We start from the raw sequence: 21,743 nt of genomic DNA, 5'->3' as shown, positions 1-21,743 counted from the left end.
GAATAATAGATCATCCATCATCTCCAAATACATTCACAATACAGGCACAAATTGGTACCCAATTTGGATCGCTGGGCTTCCTTTATTAAAGCCCATCCTATGGGCTCTAGTTTACATCTCAGGGGAGGATCTTTTAAGAATCACCCCTACCTTTCTCTAGGGACCTAGACCAGGGTCCCAGATGCAGGGACAACGACCCCCAGGGCCTGGAGACCTTCCCCGGCAAGCTCTCCACTCCCCAGGCGCCCGTGCCGCACACGCAGGCGCAGAAACTTCCGGCAGGGTTTCCTTCTCCTACCACCCCCTCACCCCTCCTCACTCCCCCGCCCGGAGCAGCGAGCGGCTCGGGACGAGGGGGCGGAGCAAGGTGCCGGGACCCTTTGGAGGAGAGGAGGCGGGGCTGGAAGATGGGAAAAAAAAAAAAACTCTCCGCGGTTGCTAGGAGACCAACCTCTCCGCTCGGCCTGTTCCATTCCCGCCGCAGTGAGGGGGGGGAAGAGACCGCGGGCCGGTCCCTCCGGGAGCAGGCGCTCTTCCGGCTTCCCCACCTCCGCCGGGCGGTGGCCCGCGCCGTGACGTCACAGGAGGCGTGGCCAGCGGCGCTGCCGGGTTGCTGGAGGCGCCATTGGAGCCGGCTCGGCTTGGGGCGAGCTCCGTCCGTCGCTCCGTCCGCTGGGGAGGCCGGAGGTTCGGGCCGCACTCGCCGCCACCGCCGCCGCCGCCGCCGCGTCGTCCGCTCTCCCGGCACCTGGCCCGGTGGCTCCTCCTCCTCCTCCCCGGCGGCATGGCGTGCGGGGCGACGTTGAAGCGGCCTATGGAGTTCGAGGCGGCGCTGCTGAGCCCCGGGTCCCCGAAGCGCCGGCGCTGCGCCCCCCTGCCCGGCCCCGCGCCGGCCGGACTGCGGCCCCCGGACGCCGAGCCGCCGCCCGCGCCCTCGTCCTCGCCCTTCCCGGCGCAGACCCCGCCGCCGCCCCAGCAGCCGCACGCCCCGCCCGGCAGCGAGCGCCGCCTGCCCACCCCGGGTGAGCGGCCCCGGACGCCGGCCCTGGCGCCCAGCCAGCCCGGCCTCTGCTTGCTGCCCGCCCGCCCGCCCGCTCGCTCGCCCTGGGGGTCCAGGCTCGAGCCCCACCGCAGACTCGGCACCCCGAGAAAAGGGAACTGGGGTGCCGGGCCTGCCCGGTGGCTTCCGGGGGTGAGAGACATCCGGGATGGGGGGCATTGGGGTTGCATTTTCCTGGCGCTCAAGGAGCGATCCGGGTTGAGTTTTTTGGGGGGGGCCCGTAGAGATAGCAGGGAGGTAGGGCGTCTGCCTTGCGTGCAGAAGGACGGTGGTTTGAACCCCATATGGCACCTCATAGGATCCCCCTGAGTGCAGCCGGGTGTGACCCCCCAAAAAATAAAATATAAAAGCTGGGAAGGAAGAGAGGTGGGGGCCCGGCCCCCCTGGGAGTCCTCCTGGTTCGTCCTCCCACCCGCACCCCACCCCAAACCCCGCACCCCCACTTGATCCCGACGACGACGGGCCCCGGAAAATAGGAATTCTGCTCACGGAGCCGCCGGCCTAGACAAGTGGGGGTGGGGGCGGGATCCGGGGCGGCCGCCAAGGTGGGTTGGGGGGTGCGGCTCCCAGGCTAGGGCTGGCTGGCTTGCTTGCTTGCACCCGAGACCCCCCCCTCCCCGCACCCAGCTTTTCCCCGAGGCGACTGGAAGCTGGGGGTGCCCGCCCGGTGGAATCTTGATTTCAGCCCCTTCTCTTCTTTCTCCCCGACTGACCGGCCCGCCCTTCCTTCCACTCGGTGGTGTGGCCATTGTCCTGGGCCATAGAATGGCTTGAAATCGTGGGGTTCCTTCGCCAAAATTGTCCAATCCATCCACGTCCCCCAACCCACCCCCGAGGATTCTCTGTAGGCACGGGTTCTACTATTCCTTGAGGCAGAGACACGGTCTATTGGGGGACCCACTTAGGCCCAAGAAAGGAATGAGCTTTTTATGGGGGGGGAGGCAGAGTGGGAAAGGAAATTTTAAAAAATCATAATAAGGCACCAAGAAACAAGCCCTTTGTGCAAGGGGAGAAGAAAGTGCAACAGAATTGATATTTAGCCGTTTTTAAAGGACTCGCGGAAATGGGGGGGGGGGTGGAATCTCAAAACAGGACTTTGGCAAGTTATTTCTTTGTTTTTCTAGTCCCCGAGTGCCAGTAGAAGACCCGGGATAGCTTTAAAATAATCTCCCCTCACCTTTTTTCAGCTCAGTTACATTACCAGGGTCTTGGTCTTGATTTCCTTCTTCCCCTGTATAGCCACAAGGGATATTTCATCAAGAGTTCCTCGGTCGCTGGGCACTACCCCAATCACTAGATAGCCTTCCTCGTGTGCTCAGCTGCTTTATCCTGGTCTTTTATACATTTTTTTTCTCCAAAGCATGCCTCTGTTTTTCTCATCCAGTCTTGTTCTTGCCTTCCTACTTTCCATGATGCTTCCCTTTCTGTTGGCTAACTCCAGTCTTTTCATGCCTTCTCCCATCCACTATCAGCTTAACCCTGGCCATAAGGAACTTTGTCCTACTTTGAAATTCCTTGACCAATTAATGTTGCAAAGCCTTATGTGCTGAATGAGATAATGTTTGCAAAAGTTGTTCATAAAGTGCCTTTCAAAAGCACAGTGACATAGATGCCCTCTTACAAAACTTGTTTTGTTCCCCTCTGTCACAGATAACCAAGAATAGTCACCAATTCTTTCTGGGTCTCTCTTCTGCAAAATGGAATGAATATTTGCCCCCTCAAGATGTATTTTGTGTAAATGTCTTATTTCACCCAACACTGCCCTCTAGATTGTAGTAAGGGCTTTGTAAATGATTGCTGATTGTGTTTGGAAATTTAAATATGGCAAGCTTTCATCTTAAATTCTATTTTTTGCATAAATAATGCAGACTGGCTTCTTGGATACTTTATATAACTATGTTTCCTTTTAAATACTTGTAAAGATTGATCACTTCTTAATGCTTATTGATTGGCATATGGTTCTGCAATCAAAGAGATGAGTATAAATAGGTTCTGGGGTTATAAGGGGGGGTTGTAAAGTCTTCTCAGAAAGGCTAAGAAATTTTAACTTTTTCATATTTTAAGAAAAGTTGCAATTTTTATGGAAAAGCCTATAAATTAAATTTAAATGTTTTATTAGCCTTGGTGAGCTAGATAAGTACCTATCATGAAAGAGGGTTGCTGGTCTCAGAAACCTGGTTGTAAATATGAAGTGTCTAGATACAAAGCAGCTAAAGAGGGTTGGGAAATAATTTACAGATAAAGGAAACATTTTGGACCAGCCTTGACTGATACTGGGGGAAGAAACACAGCTCTTTGAAACAAAGGGAAACTTCTTGAGCAAAAAGTATAGAATAATGCAGCTGGGTTGTAGAGATGAAACTGGAAAAGGGGTAGGAGCTGTGGCACAGCGGTAAGGCATCTGCCTTGCCCGCGCGCTGTTCAATCCCCCGGCATTCAGGATTCAGGAGCCATTTCTGAGTGCATAGCCAGGAGTAACGCCTGATCATCACCGGGTGTAGCCCAAAAAAAAAAAAAACAACGTGGAAGAAAATAACTTGGGGCTTTTTTTGGGGGGGGGGAGGCATAGAATGTCATGTTCAAGAGCATTAGCAATTAGGACCATTATAGAGATTGGAGTAGCCCAAGAGTAACCTAAAAGCACAATTTCAACAATGTTAGGCAAGGATTAAAATTATTAGCCACCATCTAAAGTTACAGTTGCAGGGATGGAGTGATAGTATAGCAGGTAGGACACTTGCCTTGCATGTGACCAACCCAGGTTAAATCTCTGGCTCCCCATATGGTCCCAGAACCTGGCAGAGTGATCTCTGAGCACTGAGCCCAGAGTTAAGCACTGCTTATCTATGGGTGTACCTCGTCTGCAACCTCCCCAAAAGAAAGTCTGCTTCTTTTGAAATGCCTTTTTTTGGTTTTATTTTGTTGTGAAGAAATTCATACCTGTTTTCTTTTTTTCTCTTAATACCAGGCTTAGGTTTTGAACTTACTAGTTCTGCTATCCTCAAAGTTCTTTCCAGTTGTTCACTTTGCCATACAGCAGGCAGTTAAAGGTTTATCAAAGACCTTCTGTTCTAGGTATTGTCCTCATACTTGTCCTTTCTTGTTTCAAGTCTGTGACTTTCCTTACATCCTGTACTCAATCTGGCAAGTATGTGGTTGGAGAATAAACATTTTAAAGGTGAAGATTTTTTTGGGGGGGGGGTTTTTGGGCCACACCCGTTTGACGCTCAGGGGTTACTCCTGGCTATGTGCTCAGAAATCGCCCCTGGCTTGGGGGGACCATATGGGACACCGGGGGATCGAACCCGGTCCTTCCTTGGCTAGCGCTTGCAAGGCAGACACCTTACCTCCAGCGCCACCTACCCGGCCCCTAAAGGTGAAGATTTTATAAATTCAAGGGTATCTCGATTATGAACTTTTTCAATCTTGTTGCTGGAGGGGTACTCCTGGAGATATTCACCTAACTTGGGATCCTGTGATATGGTGTGTTTGGGAACTTAGAGGAAAGTGGGGTCAAGTGTGCTTGCGCTCTAACTTGAGTCTGAGCACATAGTCTGTACCTCTTACTGAGTTCTCTCCCTCAGACCCCATCATGATATTCTTTTGGTTTATTTGAGTCCACACCCTGTTGTGCTGTGCTCTGGGCTTATTCCTGGCTCTACTCTGGATCACTCAAGGAAGAGAGGGGTGAGGGGGCGGGGTGGATAGGGAGGAGCAGTATAGCATGCTGGGGATTAAACCTGGGCGGACCTACCTACTTGATGTGTTCTTTTTCTCCACTGTAGTGTTCTTAAAGGGAAGCTTTGTCATTCCACATTATTCCAACATTTAGGCTTAGAATTAGGAGTGTATATGAGAGAGCTATTTTGAGTTCGTGTCAGTTCCTACACTGTATAATTAGTTGTTACAGCATTATTACTATTTCTAATTTTGGCTATCACAACTATCCTGTAGGCATGTAACATTTATATTGAAAAATGAGGTTAGGGGCCAGAGATAGCATGGAGGTAAGGCGTTTGCCTTGCATGTAGAAGGACAGTGGTTCAAATCCCGGCATCCCATATGGTCCCCTCAGCCTGCCAGGAGTAACCCCTGAGCACTGTCGGGTGTGACCCAAAAACCAAAAAAAAGAAAAATGAGGTTAAAGATCCTGAATGACTTCTCAAGGTCATACAGCTAGGAAAAAGCAAAACAGCATAATTAGCACTCTCTACCTTGAAAAATAGTTATAGCAGAGTATATATTCAAAGGAAAATTGGGATGGTGGTATAATTTTTATATTTTATAAGGCTTTATTATTTATATTGAATTCATATTCTACCCCATAGGTTCCATTTTACCCTACTGCCCTTTTTCCTGGGAGAAAAGAAATGAGCTGCCTGGGAGCCCCAATCTAATCTTTTCTTTTGTTAAATTTTTCTTTTGTTTTATCTTCTTCCTTTTTGGAGGGGGCACCACATCCAGCAGTGTCAGGGGTCACTCCTGGCTCTGCACTCAGGAATCACTTCTGGCAGAATCAGGGATCATACAGGATGCTAGGGTTCAAATTCCGGTTGGCCACTTGCTAGGCAAGTGCCCTACCCCTTGCCCTACCCACTGTGCTATCACTCAGGTCCCTAAATCTTCCTATTTGGATTGCAATTTAGCACCAGAGGCTATTGTCACTACCACCCACCTGGATCATTCTAGCTCCCTGCTCTACCAGTGGGAGGCTGTTATTACTCTGTTTGAGAAATACCTTCATTCCCCAAAAGGGAAAGCTTACTACATTCTTTCAGATTTTCTGTTTCTAGGAATGCCCTTAAAGGTGGCTTGTGATTTGTGTGTTCTGAACTCCCTTTAATAGCATTAATAAATTTGGTTTATGATTACTTTGACCCAGAATAGTAATGTGAGTCCAACCAAATATTGCCTCTTAATGGGATCAAGAAATTCTTCTCAAAACCTGGGTTATGAGTTTTGAGCAGTAAGTCTTGGATCTTTTCCTAGTCATTGTCTACTTCTTAGCCTAATGATTTTTGTTATTCTCCCTTTCCCCCAAAGATCTTTTTTTTTTTTTTTTTTTTTTTTTTTGTGGTTTTTGGGTCACACCCGGCAGTGCTCAGGGGTTACTCCTGGCTCCATGCTCAGAAATTGCTCCTGGCAGGCACGGGGGGGCCATATGGGATGCTGGGATTCGAACCGATGACCTCTTGCATGAAAGGCAAACGCCTTACCTCCATGCTATCTCTCCAGCCCCTTCCCCCAAAGATCTTAACCAGACAAGGGCTTTGTTGTTGGGTGGTAAGAGGCTCACTTTAATAGATTGTGAACATGTAAGACTAGTTGATCAAAATTGTTCCCTGTTAGATGGGGGGAGGGCCTTTTTTTCCCCTTGTATGTTGTACTAGTTAATCATTCACCAAACAGTCTGGTCTTAAGCACCGAAAAAATAAGCAAAGTTTGTAATGGTGTATGCCAAAATAGCTGCTATCCGGGTTATTGTTAAAACAGCTCTATGAGGATGCTCTGACAGTCTTAATGGATGGGGGTTATAGGAAAAGGGCTTTTATTCAGTGTAAATTTTTCTTTAATAATACAAAACTTGGGAGATGGGAGGACTAGATATTTGAATAAATAATAGAATAAAATGAATGCTCAAATGTGTTTCTTTTTTATTAGAGCAAATTTTTCAAAACATTAAACAAGAATATAGTCGCTATCAGAGGTGGAGACATTTAGAAGTTGTTCTTAATCAGAGTGAAGCTGGCACTTCTGAAAGTCACCCTCACTCCTCAGCACTCACCGCACCTAATTCTCCAGGTAAGCATGCTTTTGCGTACAAGTCCATTTAAGACAGGGGTCTCAAACTCAATTTACCTGGGGGCCGCAGGAGGCAAAGTCTGGGTGATTCTTGAGTGCAAAGTCAGTAGTAAGCCTTGAACATTTGGGGTGTGTGTGTCCCAAACAACTGAAACAAAACAAAACAAAACAAAAAAAGATTCCTCTAGGGCAGGGCAACAAAATGTTCTATGGAGGGCCGTGCCGCGAGTTTGAGACCCCTGATTTAAGCATTTGTAACAGGTATTTAAATGGTGTTTTCCTAGTTTATAACTGATTTTTGTCTGAAGTAATAAAATAGGTTAAGTGCATATGTATATTAATGCTTAACATAATGTTTTTGTTGTTGTTTTGGGGTCACACCCAACAGCGCTCAGGGACTACTTCTGGCTCTCTGCTCAGAAATTGCCCCCGGCAGGCTTGGGGGACCATATGGGATACCGAGATTTGAACCACCATCCGTCTGCAAGCAAGGCAAATGCCCTACTGCTGTGCTAACTCTCCGGCCCCAACATAATGTTTTTAAGTGAAGCCATAAAGTGATTTGGTTAAGCTTTCTTCCATCCAGTGCCAGAGCATTCTGAACTGCAGTGTCTTGGAGGGCCTGCCTGGCTGTTCCTGTGGAACTGGTGCTGTAGATTAAACCTTGATATGCCGCATGCACAGCAACCACCTTAACTTCTTTATAATTTTCCTAGCTCCTGTAATTGCAGTGTCTTAATACTGTATCCAGCAGCTATTTGTGGCTGATTAATTTTTAATTAAAACTTTTAAAATTAATTTAGTTTCTCCACTGTTTGGGCATATTTCACATGGTTGTGTGCATGCAGTAACTATGGTATTGAACAGCACAAATATAGGACATTTCCATCATTCCAGAAAGTCGTTTGACAGCACTATTCTATAACGTTGACAGGTGGTCAGAGGACGTGCTCAAAAATAGAACTTCAGGGTTGAAGGAAATGCCCAGGGTCACATAGTTGTGTCTTGTCTACCATCATCTACAAATAGTAAGCAGGCAGGCCATTGCTCAGATATCTTCAGGAACAATAAACTCTTTTCTACCTTAAACTCCTAAAAGAAACAAATTTATTTCTTCATAATTACTTTTGATATCTGTTTGAATTCCATTTAATTTTTTATAGACATTTTATTTAAATTCTACATAAATCTTTATTCTAGTTTTTAATAGATCTAGGAGTTAAAAATTACACTGAATGGAGGCCAAAGTGATTATACAGCTGGTGAGGCATTTGCCTTGCACAAGGCAACCTGGTTTTGACCTCTGACAACTCCACCTGGTTCCCCTAGCACTGCCAGAAGTAAGCCAAGTATGAAACCCGTGCCCCCCCCCCCATTTACAAAGATGTTAAAAACTGGCTTTTGGTGAGGGGAGGGGGTCACACCTGCCTGCATTCGGGTTACTCCTGGCTCTGCACTCAGAAATCACTCCTGACAGGCACAGGGACCATATGGGATACCAGGATTTGAACCACCATCCATCCTGGATTGGGTGCAAGGCAAATACCCTACTGCTGTGCTATCTCTCTGGCCCCCAAAAATGGCTTCTTAGAGGACAAATTGCAAGAGTTAGAGGGAGGGAGGAAAGAATGGAAGACTACTTAATAGGGTTGTATAACATTGTGTGATTAGGCTAAATGTCACTAAATTGTTAGTGTTTTTGTGTATGGATTTTACCTCCAAAGGTAATTTTTGTTTTATTTCTAAAATAGGAGCCTCCTAAGTGCTTGGGGCTACTACGATGCTCTGGCCCTGGTGGTGGGGGGCACACTAGGCACTGGTAGGGAGTGGTGTGGTTGTGTCAATGTCTGACTCGGGGGGCCGTGCATTTAAAGAATATTTTTATCCTTTTGGGTTTCTGTTCCAGCTTTCCTCCTCTTTATTTTTGTGTTCATTTTGGAGCTGTACCCTTTGAGGGACAGTAGGGAGATGCCCAGTGATGTTTAGTAGGGACTCTCGTGACTCTGTGCCCTAGGGAGAGGAAGGTTTAAAAATAATTGTGATCCCTGATGGTCCTTGAACCAAAGGCATTAGCATGGAAGGCAAGTACCTTACTTACTGTACTGTCTATCCCCACAATACCTTTTTGTTTTGTTTTGGGGCACCCGGCAGTACTCAGGTTACTCCTGGCTCTGTGCTCAGAAGTCGCTCCTGGCAGAGCTCAGGGGACCATATGGAATGCCAGGAGTTGAATCCAGGTCACGTGTAAGGCAGACAGACACCCTACCGTTGTGCTATCTCTCTGCCCCCCCATGCCACTTCTAATTGCTTTTACACATACATGAGTGATAGACCTTTTAATGATTATAACTGACAAGCCCCTTAAAATTTTTTGCTTTCTGTTAACAGTGAATCCATGCACAGGTTGCTCCCAGCAGTTCTCAAGGAACAATGTATACTGCAACTCAAAATCTTTACCAAATCAGAACTCTCTGTATGCTGCTAGCATACCTGAATCTCACTTTTCCTTCTATTTCCCTTTTACCTTTATTAAAAAAAAAAAAAAGTACAGGATTTGTAAAGATGTTTTATGTCAAGTAATTAATGTTTTTTGGAATAGTTTTTCTATGACTTTGTATAGCTATTCTAAAATTTAGAACTAGAATGTTTTGTGTAAATTAAATTTGTCTCTGTCCAGGTTCCTCCTGGCTGAAAAAGGATCAGCCCACCTTCACCCTTCGGCAAGTTGGAATAATATGTGAGCGTCTTTTAAAAGACTATGAAGATAAAATTCGGGAGGAGTATGAGCAGATCCTCAATACCAAACTAGCAGGTAGGCTGAGGCAGTGCTCTGCTTTCTGTTTGTAGAACTCAGAATTAAAAGCATTTAAGTGGTTCTTAGCTAAAGAATAGGTATAATGAGTTTGATATTAAGTTACTCTCTTTTGGTGACTATAAACATCTCACTTAGTTTTATGGAAGAACTTTTCTTTTACATTTCTGTAACATCCCTGGCTTGAGGGGACCATATGGGACACTGGGGGATTGAACCGTGGTCCTTCCTTGGCTAGCGCTTGCAAGGCAGACACCTTACCTCTAGCGCCACCTCGACGTCCCCAAGCCCAGCTTTTATTTTGAAATTTTTACATCTCTGAATGACGGCATTGAGTAGGTTATTTATGCTAGCTGGCTGTTAAACAGATGATTGGATGGTGCTCAACTCTGAACAGCATATAGTTAACTATTGGCTTACTGTTAAAAATCAGTTTATGGATGCCTGATTAAGCCTCTTTTTTTTTTTTTTTTTTTTTTGGTTTTTGGGCCACACCGCAGTGCTCAGGGGTTACTCCTGGCTGTCTGCCCAGAAATAGCTCCTGGCAGGCATGGGGGACCATATGGGATTCAAACCAACCACCTTTGATCCTGGGCTGCTTGCAAGGCAAACGCCACTGTGCTATCTCCGGGCCCTGATTAAGCATCTTATGAGTTGGAGGTATATAAAGTTTGAAAAGTACAGCTGAGGGAAGAACAAAGGCAGTGATTAGTGATGGTAGCAAATACAACTATTGTGAAAGGGAGAAGATCTGAATCAGGACTAAAAAGGAGTACCTATTTTGTGAAAAAGGACAGCTGTTGTGATCAGAGAGTTTTACACAACAACTTCCTATAACTATTATTTCCTAATCTGGTGACCGACATCATATGGTTCCTCAAAATTTTATTCTGTGGGGATGGTATTGGGCTTCACCCAACTGTGCTAAGGACTACTGTTGGGGCTCAGGACAATATGAGGTGCAAGGGATTGAAATTGAATCAGTTAAAACCAGGTTGGTCATCTGCAAGGTGAGTGCCTTACCTGCTGCACACACTCTCTGCCCGTGTCTCAGAATTTTAATAGGTCTTCTTTAAATTGTGAACTGTTTAGCAACAATTGATTTATTTTTAGTAGAACTTCTTTGATCTTAAGTATATCAATAATGTATTTTATAAGAAAAGGCTCAAGAATATCACTCACCTTTTTTGCCCACCTCTGACTAAAATATGTTCTTTAGAAATTTGTTTTTGTAATGCTTGGAATCAAACCCAAGATTTCTGCAAACAAAACATGTAAGGCAAGTGCTATAGCACTGAGTTATAATCCTCGAGTCTGTGTATTTCAAATTTATTTAAAAGAAAAAGATACCACCCCTCTCCCAAAACAACAAATGTCCTTTTGTGATTTTTTTTTTTTTTTGCTAACCCATAGTAGTAGTAGGCATATCTGTATGTCTTGAGCTAATTCTCTAAGGATGATGGCAAGGGGCTGGATTATTAGAAAAAGGTTATAAATAGGGGCCGGCGAGGTGGCCCTAGAGGTAAGGTGTCTGCCTTGCAAGCGCTAGCCAAGGAAGGACCCTGGGCATCCCATATGGTCCCCCCAAGCCAGGGGCAATTTCTGAGCGCTTAGCCAGGAGTAACCCCTGAGCATCAAACGGGTGTGGCCCGAAAAAAAGAAAAAGGTTATAAATAATATAAACATTATAAAAAAAATAACATTATAAAGGGACTGAATCTAATAGTCAGGGATTCAAGCTCTAAGAGGAAGTAAAAATTTTGGAGCGACCATGAAAGGAGAGACCTTGAGTAAGATAATTAAAACTGGAAAGCTAGATATGATTCTGAAATCTGAGTTTGTTTAAAAGGTGGTGGATGAAGAGGGGCTGTCTAAGAATAGTATTTATTGTCTTTTCTCTCACAGAACAATATGAATCTTTTGTGAAATTCACACATGATCAGATTATGCGACGATATGGGACAAGGCCAACAAGCTGTAAGTATTGGCAAGTTTTGTTGGTTTTTTTATGTGCTAGCTTCTAAGAACAAAACTTTGACAGTCTTATCTTCTGAGAGCTAAAAGTCCCTCATAAAAATAAAATGACATCTAAAGAATGTTTATATAAAGCCCAGAATTCTGTTAAACTCTTTAAATCCTGATAGAAGTTTATTTAATCTGCAGTAATAACCCTATGAGGGAAGAATCTTACTAGCCCTGTTTTTCAGGTAATGATAGCACTTAAAGAGATTTAACCTAAATTTTCATAACTAATGAATCAATCAGGTTTGAAAACTTGGTAGTTTTGACTCCAGTGCCAATTATTTTCTGACTTCCCCCCAGAAAGATAACTGCAAATATTAATTTATGAAAATAAGTTTGCTTATCAGATCTGATCAAAATTCCTCAAATTTAGACATCTTGTTTAGGCAAGATGTAAAGTAAACCGAAACATACTCAAAACATAAGTCTTGCATTTATCATTAGTCATTCTTACATTTTCGTATTTTTATTCCTAATTTGTAGATGTGTCCTGAAACGATCTTGCATATCTGGGTACCAGGTTCGACCTCAAGAGATGGCTGCTGTATACTTTTTTGCAACTGGTTTGATATCACATTTCAGCTCCAACTTTGCATCCTGAGAACACTTAAATGTTTCTGCAGGTCCATTTTATACAACTTGAAAGACCTTAAAACTTTCTGGTTGCCACAAGCATATCTTTCTTTTCTGCTCATCCAATAAACAGCTGTGCCCTACTGTGATAAATTTTCCAAACAAAATCCCTGGAGCAGCAGTTTAGTAAAATATGCCCGCAGTGGCACTCAGCAAATGGAGTTTCCCCAAGCACAGTTCTGTAAGAAGTGTGTGCGCGAGTGTATATGTGTGTATGTGTATTTTTAAGTTATTATTTGTATTGTGCAAATTATTTTGAACTTGGGGATTCTGGCTGTGAATTTGATGCACGACAATTATGGTTAAAGACATTAGGTTGGTCTACAGAAGATCATTAATGTTTTGTGACCATACGAGTTGTAACAGTGGATTGTTTTATGTGTAGGTATTATTGTTAAATACAGGGACTATTTCCAGGCACAGAATATGAATCATAAGGTAGGATGGACATTAGGTATGATTATGATGACATAGCAAAGGTCTGTGGTCCTAGATCTACAGTTGCATTGTGAGAAATTAGAATCACCTGGAGATGGGCCATTTGACACAATGAACTCTGCCTAGCCCTGTGAGAAAAATACTATGACTCCAAGCCTTAAAATACCCATGTGGAGTCTATGCTCACCTCATTCACATAGTGAGCTCCTTGGACACTGAACCTCTAAAAATAAAATGTCTCCCCTGGAGCAGGACCATCAGGGTTTGTTTTGGAGCCTAAAATAGGTGAGCCTTGGGGCTGGGCCAGGCCCTAAGGGCACTGCTATGTGGGAGGAGCCATTTCATTTCTATATCAGTTATTAATGGAATTTGGATCCTTTGATAGGTTCTCCCAACTTTTTAAAAAGGTGTCCATGTACAACTGCTTGAGCTTTGTTTTGGCAACCCCCCTACCCGAAGTTGCTTACAGACTGTTCTTCACCTTGTTTTCAAGGCTGTGGAACAGAAAGTAGCCTCTGTTTTGAGGAGGTAGAAGTTAAGTACACATTTATTTTTTACTGTGACTTGTTCAGGACCACATTTTACAAAATGCCTTGTTTCCTTTATTATTGTTTGTGGAAAGGAAAGTTCTATTAAAATGGTTTTAGTTTGAATATAGAATAGTTTTTTAAATTAGGGCTTATTTTGAAAAATTTTGAGTTTAATTCAAATGTATTGCCAATACCTTCCAAAGTAAGGTAATATTCAGAGACAGATGTTCAGATGTTCAGATCAGATGGCATAGAGAAATTTTTTGGAATATTCACATTCGAAGATTCCTTATTAATGAATGTCTTTGACTTAAATCTAACCAAAAAACTGCAACATTATTCTTTGTACATTTTCATTATATAGTGTTAACAAGCTTAGTTGCAAACAAATAAAGTACTTAAGCTATTTGTTTACCTTGCCTTCTTAATACTGTGATAATGTTTCTTAATTCAAACAACTTGTGAGACTGCTATAGTCATTTCCTCAATTCAGAATTTTTTAGACTTTTTAAAAAATCATCAGAAATCTTTTAATAATTAAAGAATTGTTTTACTTCATATTTGAAGAGCAATTAGTTTCATCTTTTTTTTTTTAAGTTCTCCATTTGCTTTTGAAAAGGGAGTAAAGCATTGGCTATAATAGGAGTGACCTCAGGTGTGGGATAGTCACCCCAGCGGAAGAGAAGGACAGCATGGGGGGGGGGCATTAAAAGTTTTAAGGGGCCAGAGAGAGAAACATACACAGAGGCAGGGCTTTTGCCTCGCATGCAGCCAACCCAGGATGGACCTGGGTTCAATTCCCGGCATCCTATATGGTCCCCCGTGCCTGCCAGGTGTGATTTCTGAGTGCAGAGCCAGGAGTAACCTCTGAGTGTCGCTGGGTGTGACCCAAAAAACAAACAAAAACAGTTTTAAGCTTAAGGGGAGCAAAAGGATTATGTGCCTTGGTCAGAGGAGTAGAAGGAAGTGATATAAGTCAGTGGCGTGTGTGGCAATGTTATATTTTTGTTGTTTTGTCATACCCCACAGTGTTCAGAATTTCTCTGTTCAGGAGTCATTCCTGGCATTGTTTGGTAGACCCAAGGGGAAGAAGTAGAAGTGTGCCATGGATCTGACCCAGTTCAGCCATGAGCGAGGCAAGTGGCCCAGGCAATATAACTAAGAATTATGTAAAATGTGCCAGAGAGCTCAGTAGGCTGGAGCACATGCTCCCAAATGTTACAAAAAGAGACCCTGAACCCTGGCTTGTGTGGTTCCCCCAAAGAAAAAGTAACTAAAGGAAAAAAAATATCTGGTTGCAAGAATTTGAGCCAACTTTATATGGAATATATGTCTTCTCTGCCCAGCAGGTTAGATTGGTTGGCTAGTCATAATTAAATGGGAGGCCTTTGCATGTTTGTAGCCATGGTCTAGTCTGTTTTGCAACCAATTTGTTATGTTAGCCTTACCGAGCTACTAAACTTTGAGCCATTTTCCTTATTTGTTAAATGAGGGTTCATTTTATGTACGTCATTGGGTTTTTCCCACCCACAAATGCAAGATTAAATAAATGATGACAGAGAAATAGTTCAGCCAGCCTAGCACATGTTTTACATGTATGAGTTCCTAGCTAGTTCCCTGGCACTGCATGAGCCCCAAGTAGCCCCTGAGCACCCTCATGTGATTCAAAAATCAGAAAAGGAGAAAGTGGTGGGGTATTATTTTTTGGTGGGGTGATGGGTTGGTTTTGAGGCCAAACCTGTTGGTTCTTAGACTATATAGGGTTACCATGGATCAAAACCTGGTTGGTGGGCCCGGAGAGATAGCACAGAGGCGTTTGCCTTGCAAGCAGCTGATCCAGGGCCAAAGGTGGTTGGTTCGAATCCCGGTGTCCCATATGGTCCCCCGTGCCTGCCAGGAGCTATTTCTGAGCAGACAGCCAGGAGTAACCTCTGAGCACCACCGGGTGTGGCCCAAAAACCAAAAAAAAAAAACCTGGTTGGTCACATACTGGTCAAGTGCCATACTATCTAGCCCTTTAAATAAAAAAAGTGTTGAGGGGCGGAGTGATAGCGCAGTGGTAGGGTGTTTGCCTTGCATTCGGCTAACCCAGAACAGACCTCAGTTCGATCCCTGGTGTCCTGTATGGTCCCCTAAGCCAAGAGCAATTTCTGAGCCCTTAGCCAGGTGTGGCCCAAAAACAAAGAAAAATGTTGATCAGCTTGTGGACACAGATTAGTAGTTTTGAACCTTTTTGTTCTGTACATTGGTGACTAAAGACCAGACATAGAATTGATAATAATGTTTATTTTCTTTTTTGGGGGAGGGGGAGTCACACCCAGCAGCGCTCAGGTGTTACTCCTGGCTCTATGCTCATAAATCACTCCTGGCAGGTTTGGGAGACCATATGAGATGCTGGGATTTGAACCACCGACCTTCATGCAAGGCACATGCCTTACCTCCATGCTCTCTCTCCGGCCCCTAGTTGTTTTTTTTTTTTTTTGGTTTTTGGGCCACACCCGGTAACGCTCAGGGGTTACTCCTGGCTATGCGCTCAGAAGTCGCTCCTGGCTTGGGGGACCATATGGGACGCCGGGGGATCGAACCGCGGTCCGTCTCCTAGGCTAGCGCAGGTAAGGCAGGCACCTTACCTCCAGCGCCACCGCCCGGCCCCAGTTGTTTTTTTTTTAATCTCATGTTTATACTAATTTTCTTAGAATGTCTTGTCTTTTAATGTACCAGATCTGTGATTTAGAGATAGTAACAAGGGTTAAGGCCCTCACCTTGTATGCAGCCAATCCTAGTTCATTCCATTCCCCAGCAATGCATGGTCCCCTGATATTACCAGGTATGGCCTAAACCACTCTAATCATTAAAGAAAATTTGTGGGAATAAACAGAACAAAGATTAGGGCATATATTTAGGAAGAATTTTTGGTTACCTATGTCTGTTCTTGCAATAGTACCAAACTTTTTATTCTGTTGCTTTTGGGCTCATGATCACTCCTGGCAGTGGTCGAGGGACTGTATGTTAGTGTCAGTTCAGCCACTATCTCCTGAACTATCTACCCCAGACCTTTGTATTGAACTTTAATTCCAGATGAGACAGCCAAATCTATGAATACCAGTTTACTTTGTTTTTCCTTTTTGTTTTTTGGTTTGGGGACATACTCAGCTGTGCTCAGGGACTATTCCTGGCTCTGAGCTCAGGAATGAATCCTAGCAGTGCTTAGGGGACCATATGCAGTGCTGAGAATCAAACCAAGCTCAGTAGCATGCAAGGCAAGCACCTTACCTCTTGGACTAACTCTAGCCTCTTACCTTAATCTTTATCTTACACTTGTTGGTCCTTCAAACACTACTGCAAGTGACCTCTGGAGCCATGGGGCCAGCAATAGCCCTTGAGCACTGCTGGATATGCTTCCCCCAAAAATATAACACTTTGAAAACTAAAGTTTAATGTGTATAAACACTATAAAGTGTGGTCTTCCACTCTTAGCCAGCCCTGAGTTTTGATTTTTATCTTCAGTCCATGTGGCTTCTCAAAGGTGTAGCTCGGGCTCTCTGCCAATTTATAAATGCCTTACGGGAAAGAGCCATTAATTTCTTTGTACTCTGGGTTCTTTATCCAAATTTTAACTCAGTAATTCATTACCTAGTTAAAAGGTTTTTCGTCTAATACGTTTTTTTGTATTTGGTCGCACCTTGAGATGCTTAAGTGACTATGCAATGCTAGGGATTAAGCCCTAGCTTTCTACATGCAAAGTAGAAACTCAACCCACTGAGGTATCTTTCCACCCCAATTATGTTTTTAAAACTTATTGCTTTAGTGCAGGACCAATAGTACAGCAGATAGGGTGCTTGCCTTGCACATGGATTCTATCCATATTCGAGCCCCGGCATCCCATATGGTTCCATCAGCCTGCCAGGAATGATTCCTTGTTGAAAAAACATTAATTATTGAGTCCTGGATGGAGGTGGATGATGGTGAGATGGAGGGATGGAGGGACCTTTCTCTGCCGCCCGGGTCATGCGCCTGCAACCCCCTCTAGCCTGCCAGTCTGAGGGTTCAGGATAGCCACGAGGAAATGATCCATAGGCAGTCAGATTTCAGGAGACTGAAGCTTTATTGATAATACACCCTAGCCACCTAGGCTAACCTTTTAAGCAAGCTCTCATCAGCTGCCCTGACATCTCCCAGTTTCTGCCAGCCACCTCTCTTGCTGAATCCTCTGTCTTCCACCCTTCTGTCACCCCTTTACACCCCTCAGGCAAGCCTTTTGTTACCTCAGCAAGACCCCTCCCAGAAATGGGCTGGTAAGATTAAATCGGAAGATGAGGGATGGGATAACATCTCCTGAATGCTGTGCCAGGAATAAACCCTGAACACTCTGGGTGTGCCCCCAAAACAACAAAAAATTACTATTTTTAGTCTATTTAGTCAGAGAAAACAGCACACATTGGGAAGGATGATTACATAGTTGGGTTTTTTTTTGTTTTGTTTTGTTTTGTTTTTGAGTTTCTGGGCCACACCTGGTGGTGCTCGGATTATTCCTGGCTCCTACTCAGAAATTGTTCCTGGCAGGCTTGGGGGACTATATGGGATGCTTGGGATCAAACCCAGGTCTGTCCTGGTTTGGCCATGTCTGAGGCAAACGCCCTACCACTGTGCTTATTGCTCCAGTCACAATTAGGAATAGTTCTGGCTTTGCCAGTCTTGAAGAACCCTTGAAGGCTGGGGAGGTGACTCAAAGGTCTGAAGCACTTGCTTAGCTTGAAGGAGCCTCAGGATAAATTCCTCATAGTGCAGGGACACAACTCCACCCACTTCCAATCCTCCCATCTAGTTCCACTGGGAGCAACCAAGCACTAGGTCTAGTGTGCCATTAAAAAGAAAACTAGGGCCCGGAGAGATCGCACAGCGGCGTTTGCCTTGCAAGCAGCCTAAGGTGGTTGGTTCGAATCCCGGTGTCCCCGTGCCTGCCAGGAGCTATTTCTGAGCAGACAGCCAGGAGTAACCCCTGAGCACTGCCGGGTGTGACCCAAAAACTAAAAAAAAAGAAAGAAAGAAAACTAAAGGCTGGTCCCAGTGCCGTGGTGGTTACATTTCTTTGTTCCTTCTCCACTCCCACTGTTTCACTTGACTACCCTAAAAAAAAAAAAAACTAAAGGAGGAGCCTGGAGATAGTAGAGGGGTTAAGATCTTTACCTTGCATGCAGCTGACCCCAATGCCATTCTTGGCACCACACTCCCTGAGCACCAAGTCAGGAATCATATCAGCACAGTGAGGAGTAGCCCCACAGTGGCTCAAAACCCCAACCACTCTTCCCCTAAAAAAAGAGCCATTAGAGGCTGGAGCGATAGAGCATTTGCCTTGCACGGGGCTGGCTGGGATTTACCGGGCTTTGATTCCCAGCATCCCATATAGTCTCCCAAACCTGCCCGAAGCGATTTGTTGTTGTTTTTTTGTGTTTTGTTTTTGGACCACACTCAGGATTTACTCCTGGCTATGAATTCAGAAATCGCTCCTGGCTTGGGGGACCTTATGGGATGCCAGGTATCAACCAAGGTCTGTTCTCGATCAGCCACGTGCAAGGCTGAGCTATTACGCCGGCCTTTGGAGCAATTTCTGATGAAGAGCCAGGAAGGGAGCCAGGAAGAACCCTTGAGCACCATCGGGTATGCTTCCCCTCCTCCCTCCCCCTTCCCCCCGCAAAAAAAAAAAAAAAAAGGCTTTAAAAAATCCAGTTCAATCTTCAGCACTTAATAATATAATCCCCTAGCCACTATCAGAAATAAAAAGCACTAAGTACATATAGGTGTGCCCCAAAAACTAAACCAAAAAACACTATTGTTTTTAAGTAATCTATAATCTCATTTCCCCTCAGTTTTCTTTGGCTTGTTTTGTCTCCATGAACTAATCCAGCCTAATTGCATTGCTACTGTACTAGGTTGTTTTTTGTTTGTTTGGTTTGGTTTTGGTTGTATGTGAGACAGATTCTCATAAAACCAGTTTATTCTTGTGTGGATTATTAAAAATATTTTCTTTTGGACTAGAGTAATAGTACAATGGGTAAAGTGCTTGCTTTGCATAGGGCCGACTCAGGCTCTGTCCCAGGCATCCCATATGGTCCTCTGAGCCCTCCAGGAGTAATTGCTGAACTCAGAGCCAGGAGAAAGCCCTAACACTACTAGATGTGACTGAAAAATAAAACTATTATTTTTTCTCAAACTACTCTTAGCTCTGGGTTAGCTTATATTATTTCATGTTGTTCTTACTATTCATTTTTCTACCTGGAATTAAATTGACTTTAAGTTGGTAAATGCCTGTTCCAATAGCAATTGCCTTTCTACTTCCTTCTTAAAATAGAGTTCCTTCTTCATTTGGTTAATGTATATTGAATTCCTATTTACCAAGTACTGCTTAGGCCAGTAGGTCACATAAGCTAGATCATATTAGATCACATCTAGGCCAATAGATCACTGAAGTATACCAAAAAGGCCCCTTGCTCTTGTCCTTATATTCTTTTGAGTGGTGGGAGGTAGAGGAGAGGACATGGGCCAGAACTCACCATGCTCAGCTTGCTACCACCTATACTTGAGTCACTCCCCTTGAGTCACTCCTGGGAGTGCTGTGGGGACCATATAGTGTGCCAGGGATTAATCAATTGACCACGTATAAGTGTCTTAACCCCATACTCTAAGGCCTTGTGCTTATTCTTGTGAGGCCTAGGAAACAACCCAAGAGGGATGATGGCTTAAAAGGCTACAGTACGGGGCCGGGAAGGTGGCGCTAGAGATAAGGTGTCTGCCTTGTAAGCTCTACCAAGGAACGGACCACGGTTCGATCCCCCGGCGTCCCATATGGTCCCCCCAAGCCAGGGGCGATTTCTGAGCACATAGCCAGGAGTAACCCCTGAGCGTCAAACGGGTGTGGCCCAAAAACCAAAAAAAAAAAAAAAAAAAAAAAGGCTACAGTACCTGCTTTGCATTCAGGAGTCCTAAGTCTGATCCTCAACACCACAATCCCCCAAAGCCTCAACAGCCAAATAAAATTAATCTTAGAGCTAGTTTCCTGAAGCAATACCCAGGTGTAGCACTGGAGGCCCCTGAGTATACTAGGTCTAGCCCTTATGGCTCCCCAATCATTGCCTGGGGTACTGGCACTACAGCCCAAACAGCACCCTTTCTTCAGGCCCTCACATTGGACTGCTGGTACAGTTGGTGTGTGGGAATCACAGACAGGCTTTGAGCCCCCCCCCCCCCCCGCAAAAAAAAAAACATGCTAATCTGAGATTTAAGTGAAGAAAATAAAATGGTCATGGTAAACATGCAGAAGCATGAACATGAAAGGAGGCCCTTTCTGCAGGAATCCACTACTAACAAAACATTTCTTTTCAGCACTACAATTTATGCCTTTGTTATATAGTACTGTACTGTGTGTGTCTGCATCAGCATTTCTCAACTGGGACCATATGGTCTGCTGTATGCCTTCAGGATATTCCAAATGAAAAATGTGAAAATAGGGGGCTATGAATAGGAATGGGAGCAGAGCCAGTATATAGGTTGGGGGTAGAAGGTAGGTGTACAGGAAGGAAAGAAGGTCAGAAAGGGGCCAGAGGCAGAAAAAGTTGAGAAACACTTGCTCTTTAACTCCAATGCTGAGCTTGTGGCATACTGAGCCATCACTTCTGATTAAATATGTGGTTGCTTCCTGTCAGTATGCCACTTGAACTCTTTCCCTGGCGTTTGGAGTCAAATGATTTTGTCTAATGCAGAGATATGTTTGTCTCTAGCCAAGAGATCTATCTACAGTTTCTCTAGGTCCTTATAAAGAAGCTCAGTGTCTTGGCCAGAAATTTGGTTTTTGGGCCACACCCCGCGGTGCTCAGGGGTTACTCCTGGCTATCTGCTCAGAAATAGCTCCTGGCAGGCACGGGGGACCATATGGGACACCGGGATTCGAACCAACCACCTTTGGTCCTGGATCGGCTATTTGCAAGGCAAACACCGCTGTGCTATCTCTCCGGGCCCTTGGCCAGAAATTTGATGACACTTGCTATGACACAGAGACAGCACGAAGAGTTGAACCAGGACCAGGTTCCATCCTGGCACCACATTTTGTCAAGCACCTCCAGGAGTTATCCCTGAGCAGCATCGAGCCAGTGTGGCCCGTAGCATTGCTGGGTGAGACCCAAAAACCAAAACAAACCTCCCTCCCCCTTGATAGTTGTCATGTGCATCGGGACAGGGCAGGGTGTTTCCCCTGGGAAAGCGACTCAACTGCCCTGGCAGGTTGCCTCCAGGTGGTTTAATTACCCCATCCTTACTCATGCAGGCTGACTCACTAATAAAGCTATATTGGGCTATTAAAGCCAGACTCCAGTGTGTTTAATGATGAGAAGCATGTCAGGTGCAGTCGACTGCCCGTTTGGCCCTAACTCTGTTTTCTTCATGTAATCATACG

At 44.7% G+C, this 21,743-nt stretch overlaps 1 protein-coding gene across 1 annotated transcript; it reads left to right on the top strand.

The window, feature by feature from the left end:
* Window positions 1–636: 636 nt before the first annotated feature.
* AKIRIN1 (akirin 1) lies at window positions 637–13,705 on the top strand. The gene is made up of 5 exons (XM_049775144.1): window positions 637–1,022; window positions 6,722–6,862; window positions 9,540–9,674; window positions 11,580–11,651; window positions 12,180–13,705. Exons 1-5 carry the CDS (start codon window positions 785–787, stop codon window positions 12,188–12,190), a joined length of 597 nt encoding a protein of 198 aa, XP_049631101.1. The 5' UTR covers window positions 637–784; the 3' UTR covers window positions 12,191–13,705.
* The last annotated feature ends 8,038 nt before the right edge of the window (window positions 13,706–21,743 follow it).

The sequence above is a fragment of the Suncus etruscus genome, chromosome 6 (assembly GCF_024139225.1).
Source record: "Suncus etruscus isolate mSunEtr1 chromosome 6, mSunEtr1.pri.cur, whole genome shotgun sequence".
NCBI classification, from domain to species: Eukaryota; Metazoa; Chordata; class Mammalia; order Eulipotyphla; family Soricidae; genus Suncus; species Suncus etruscus.
The sequence above is the reverse complement of the archived record's forward strand: the minus strand, read 5'-3'. Positions and strand labels throughout refer to the sequence as shown.

Bases quoted from the DNA above. Each gene is read 5' to 3' on its own strand.
- AKIRIN1 (XM_049775144.1), top strand. From the start codon at position 785: ATGGCGTGCGGGGCGACGTTGAAGCGGCCTATGGAGTTCGAGGCGGCG. The intron at 6,863-9,539 runs GTAAGCATGCTT...GTCTCTGTCCAG, and splicing joins CACCGCACCTAATTCTCCAG to GTTCCTCCTGGCTGAAAAAG. The intron at 9,675-11,579 runs GTAGGCTGAGGC...TTTCTCTCACAG, and splicing joins CCTCAATACCAAACTAGCAG to AACAATATGAATCTTTTGTG.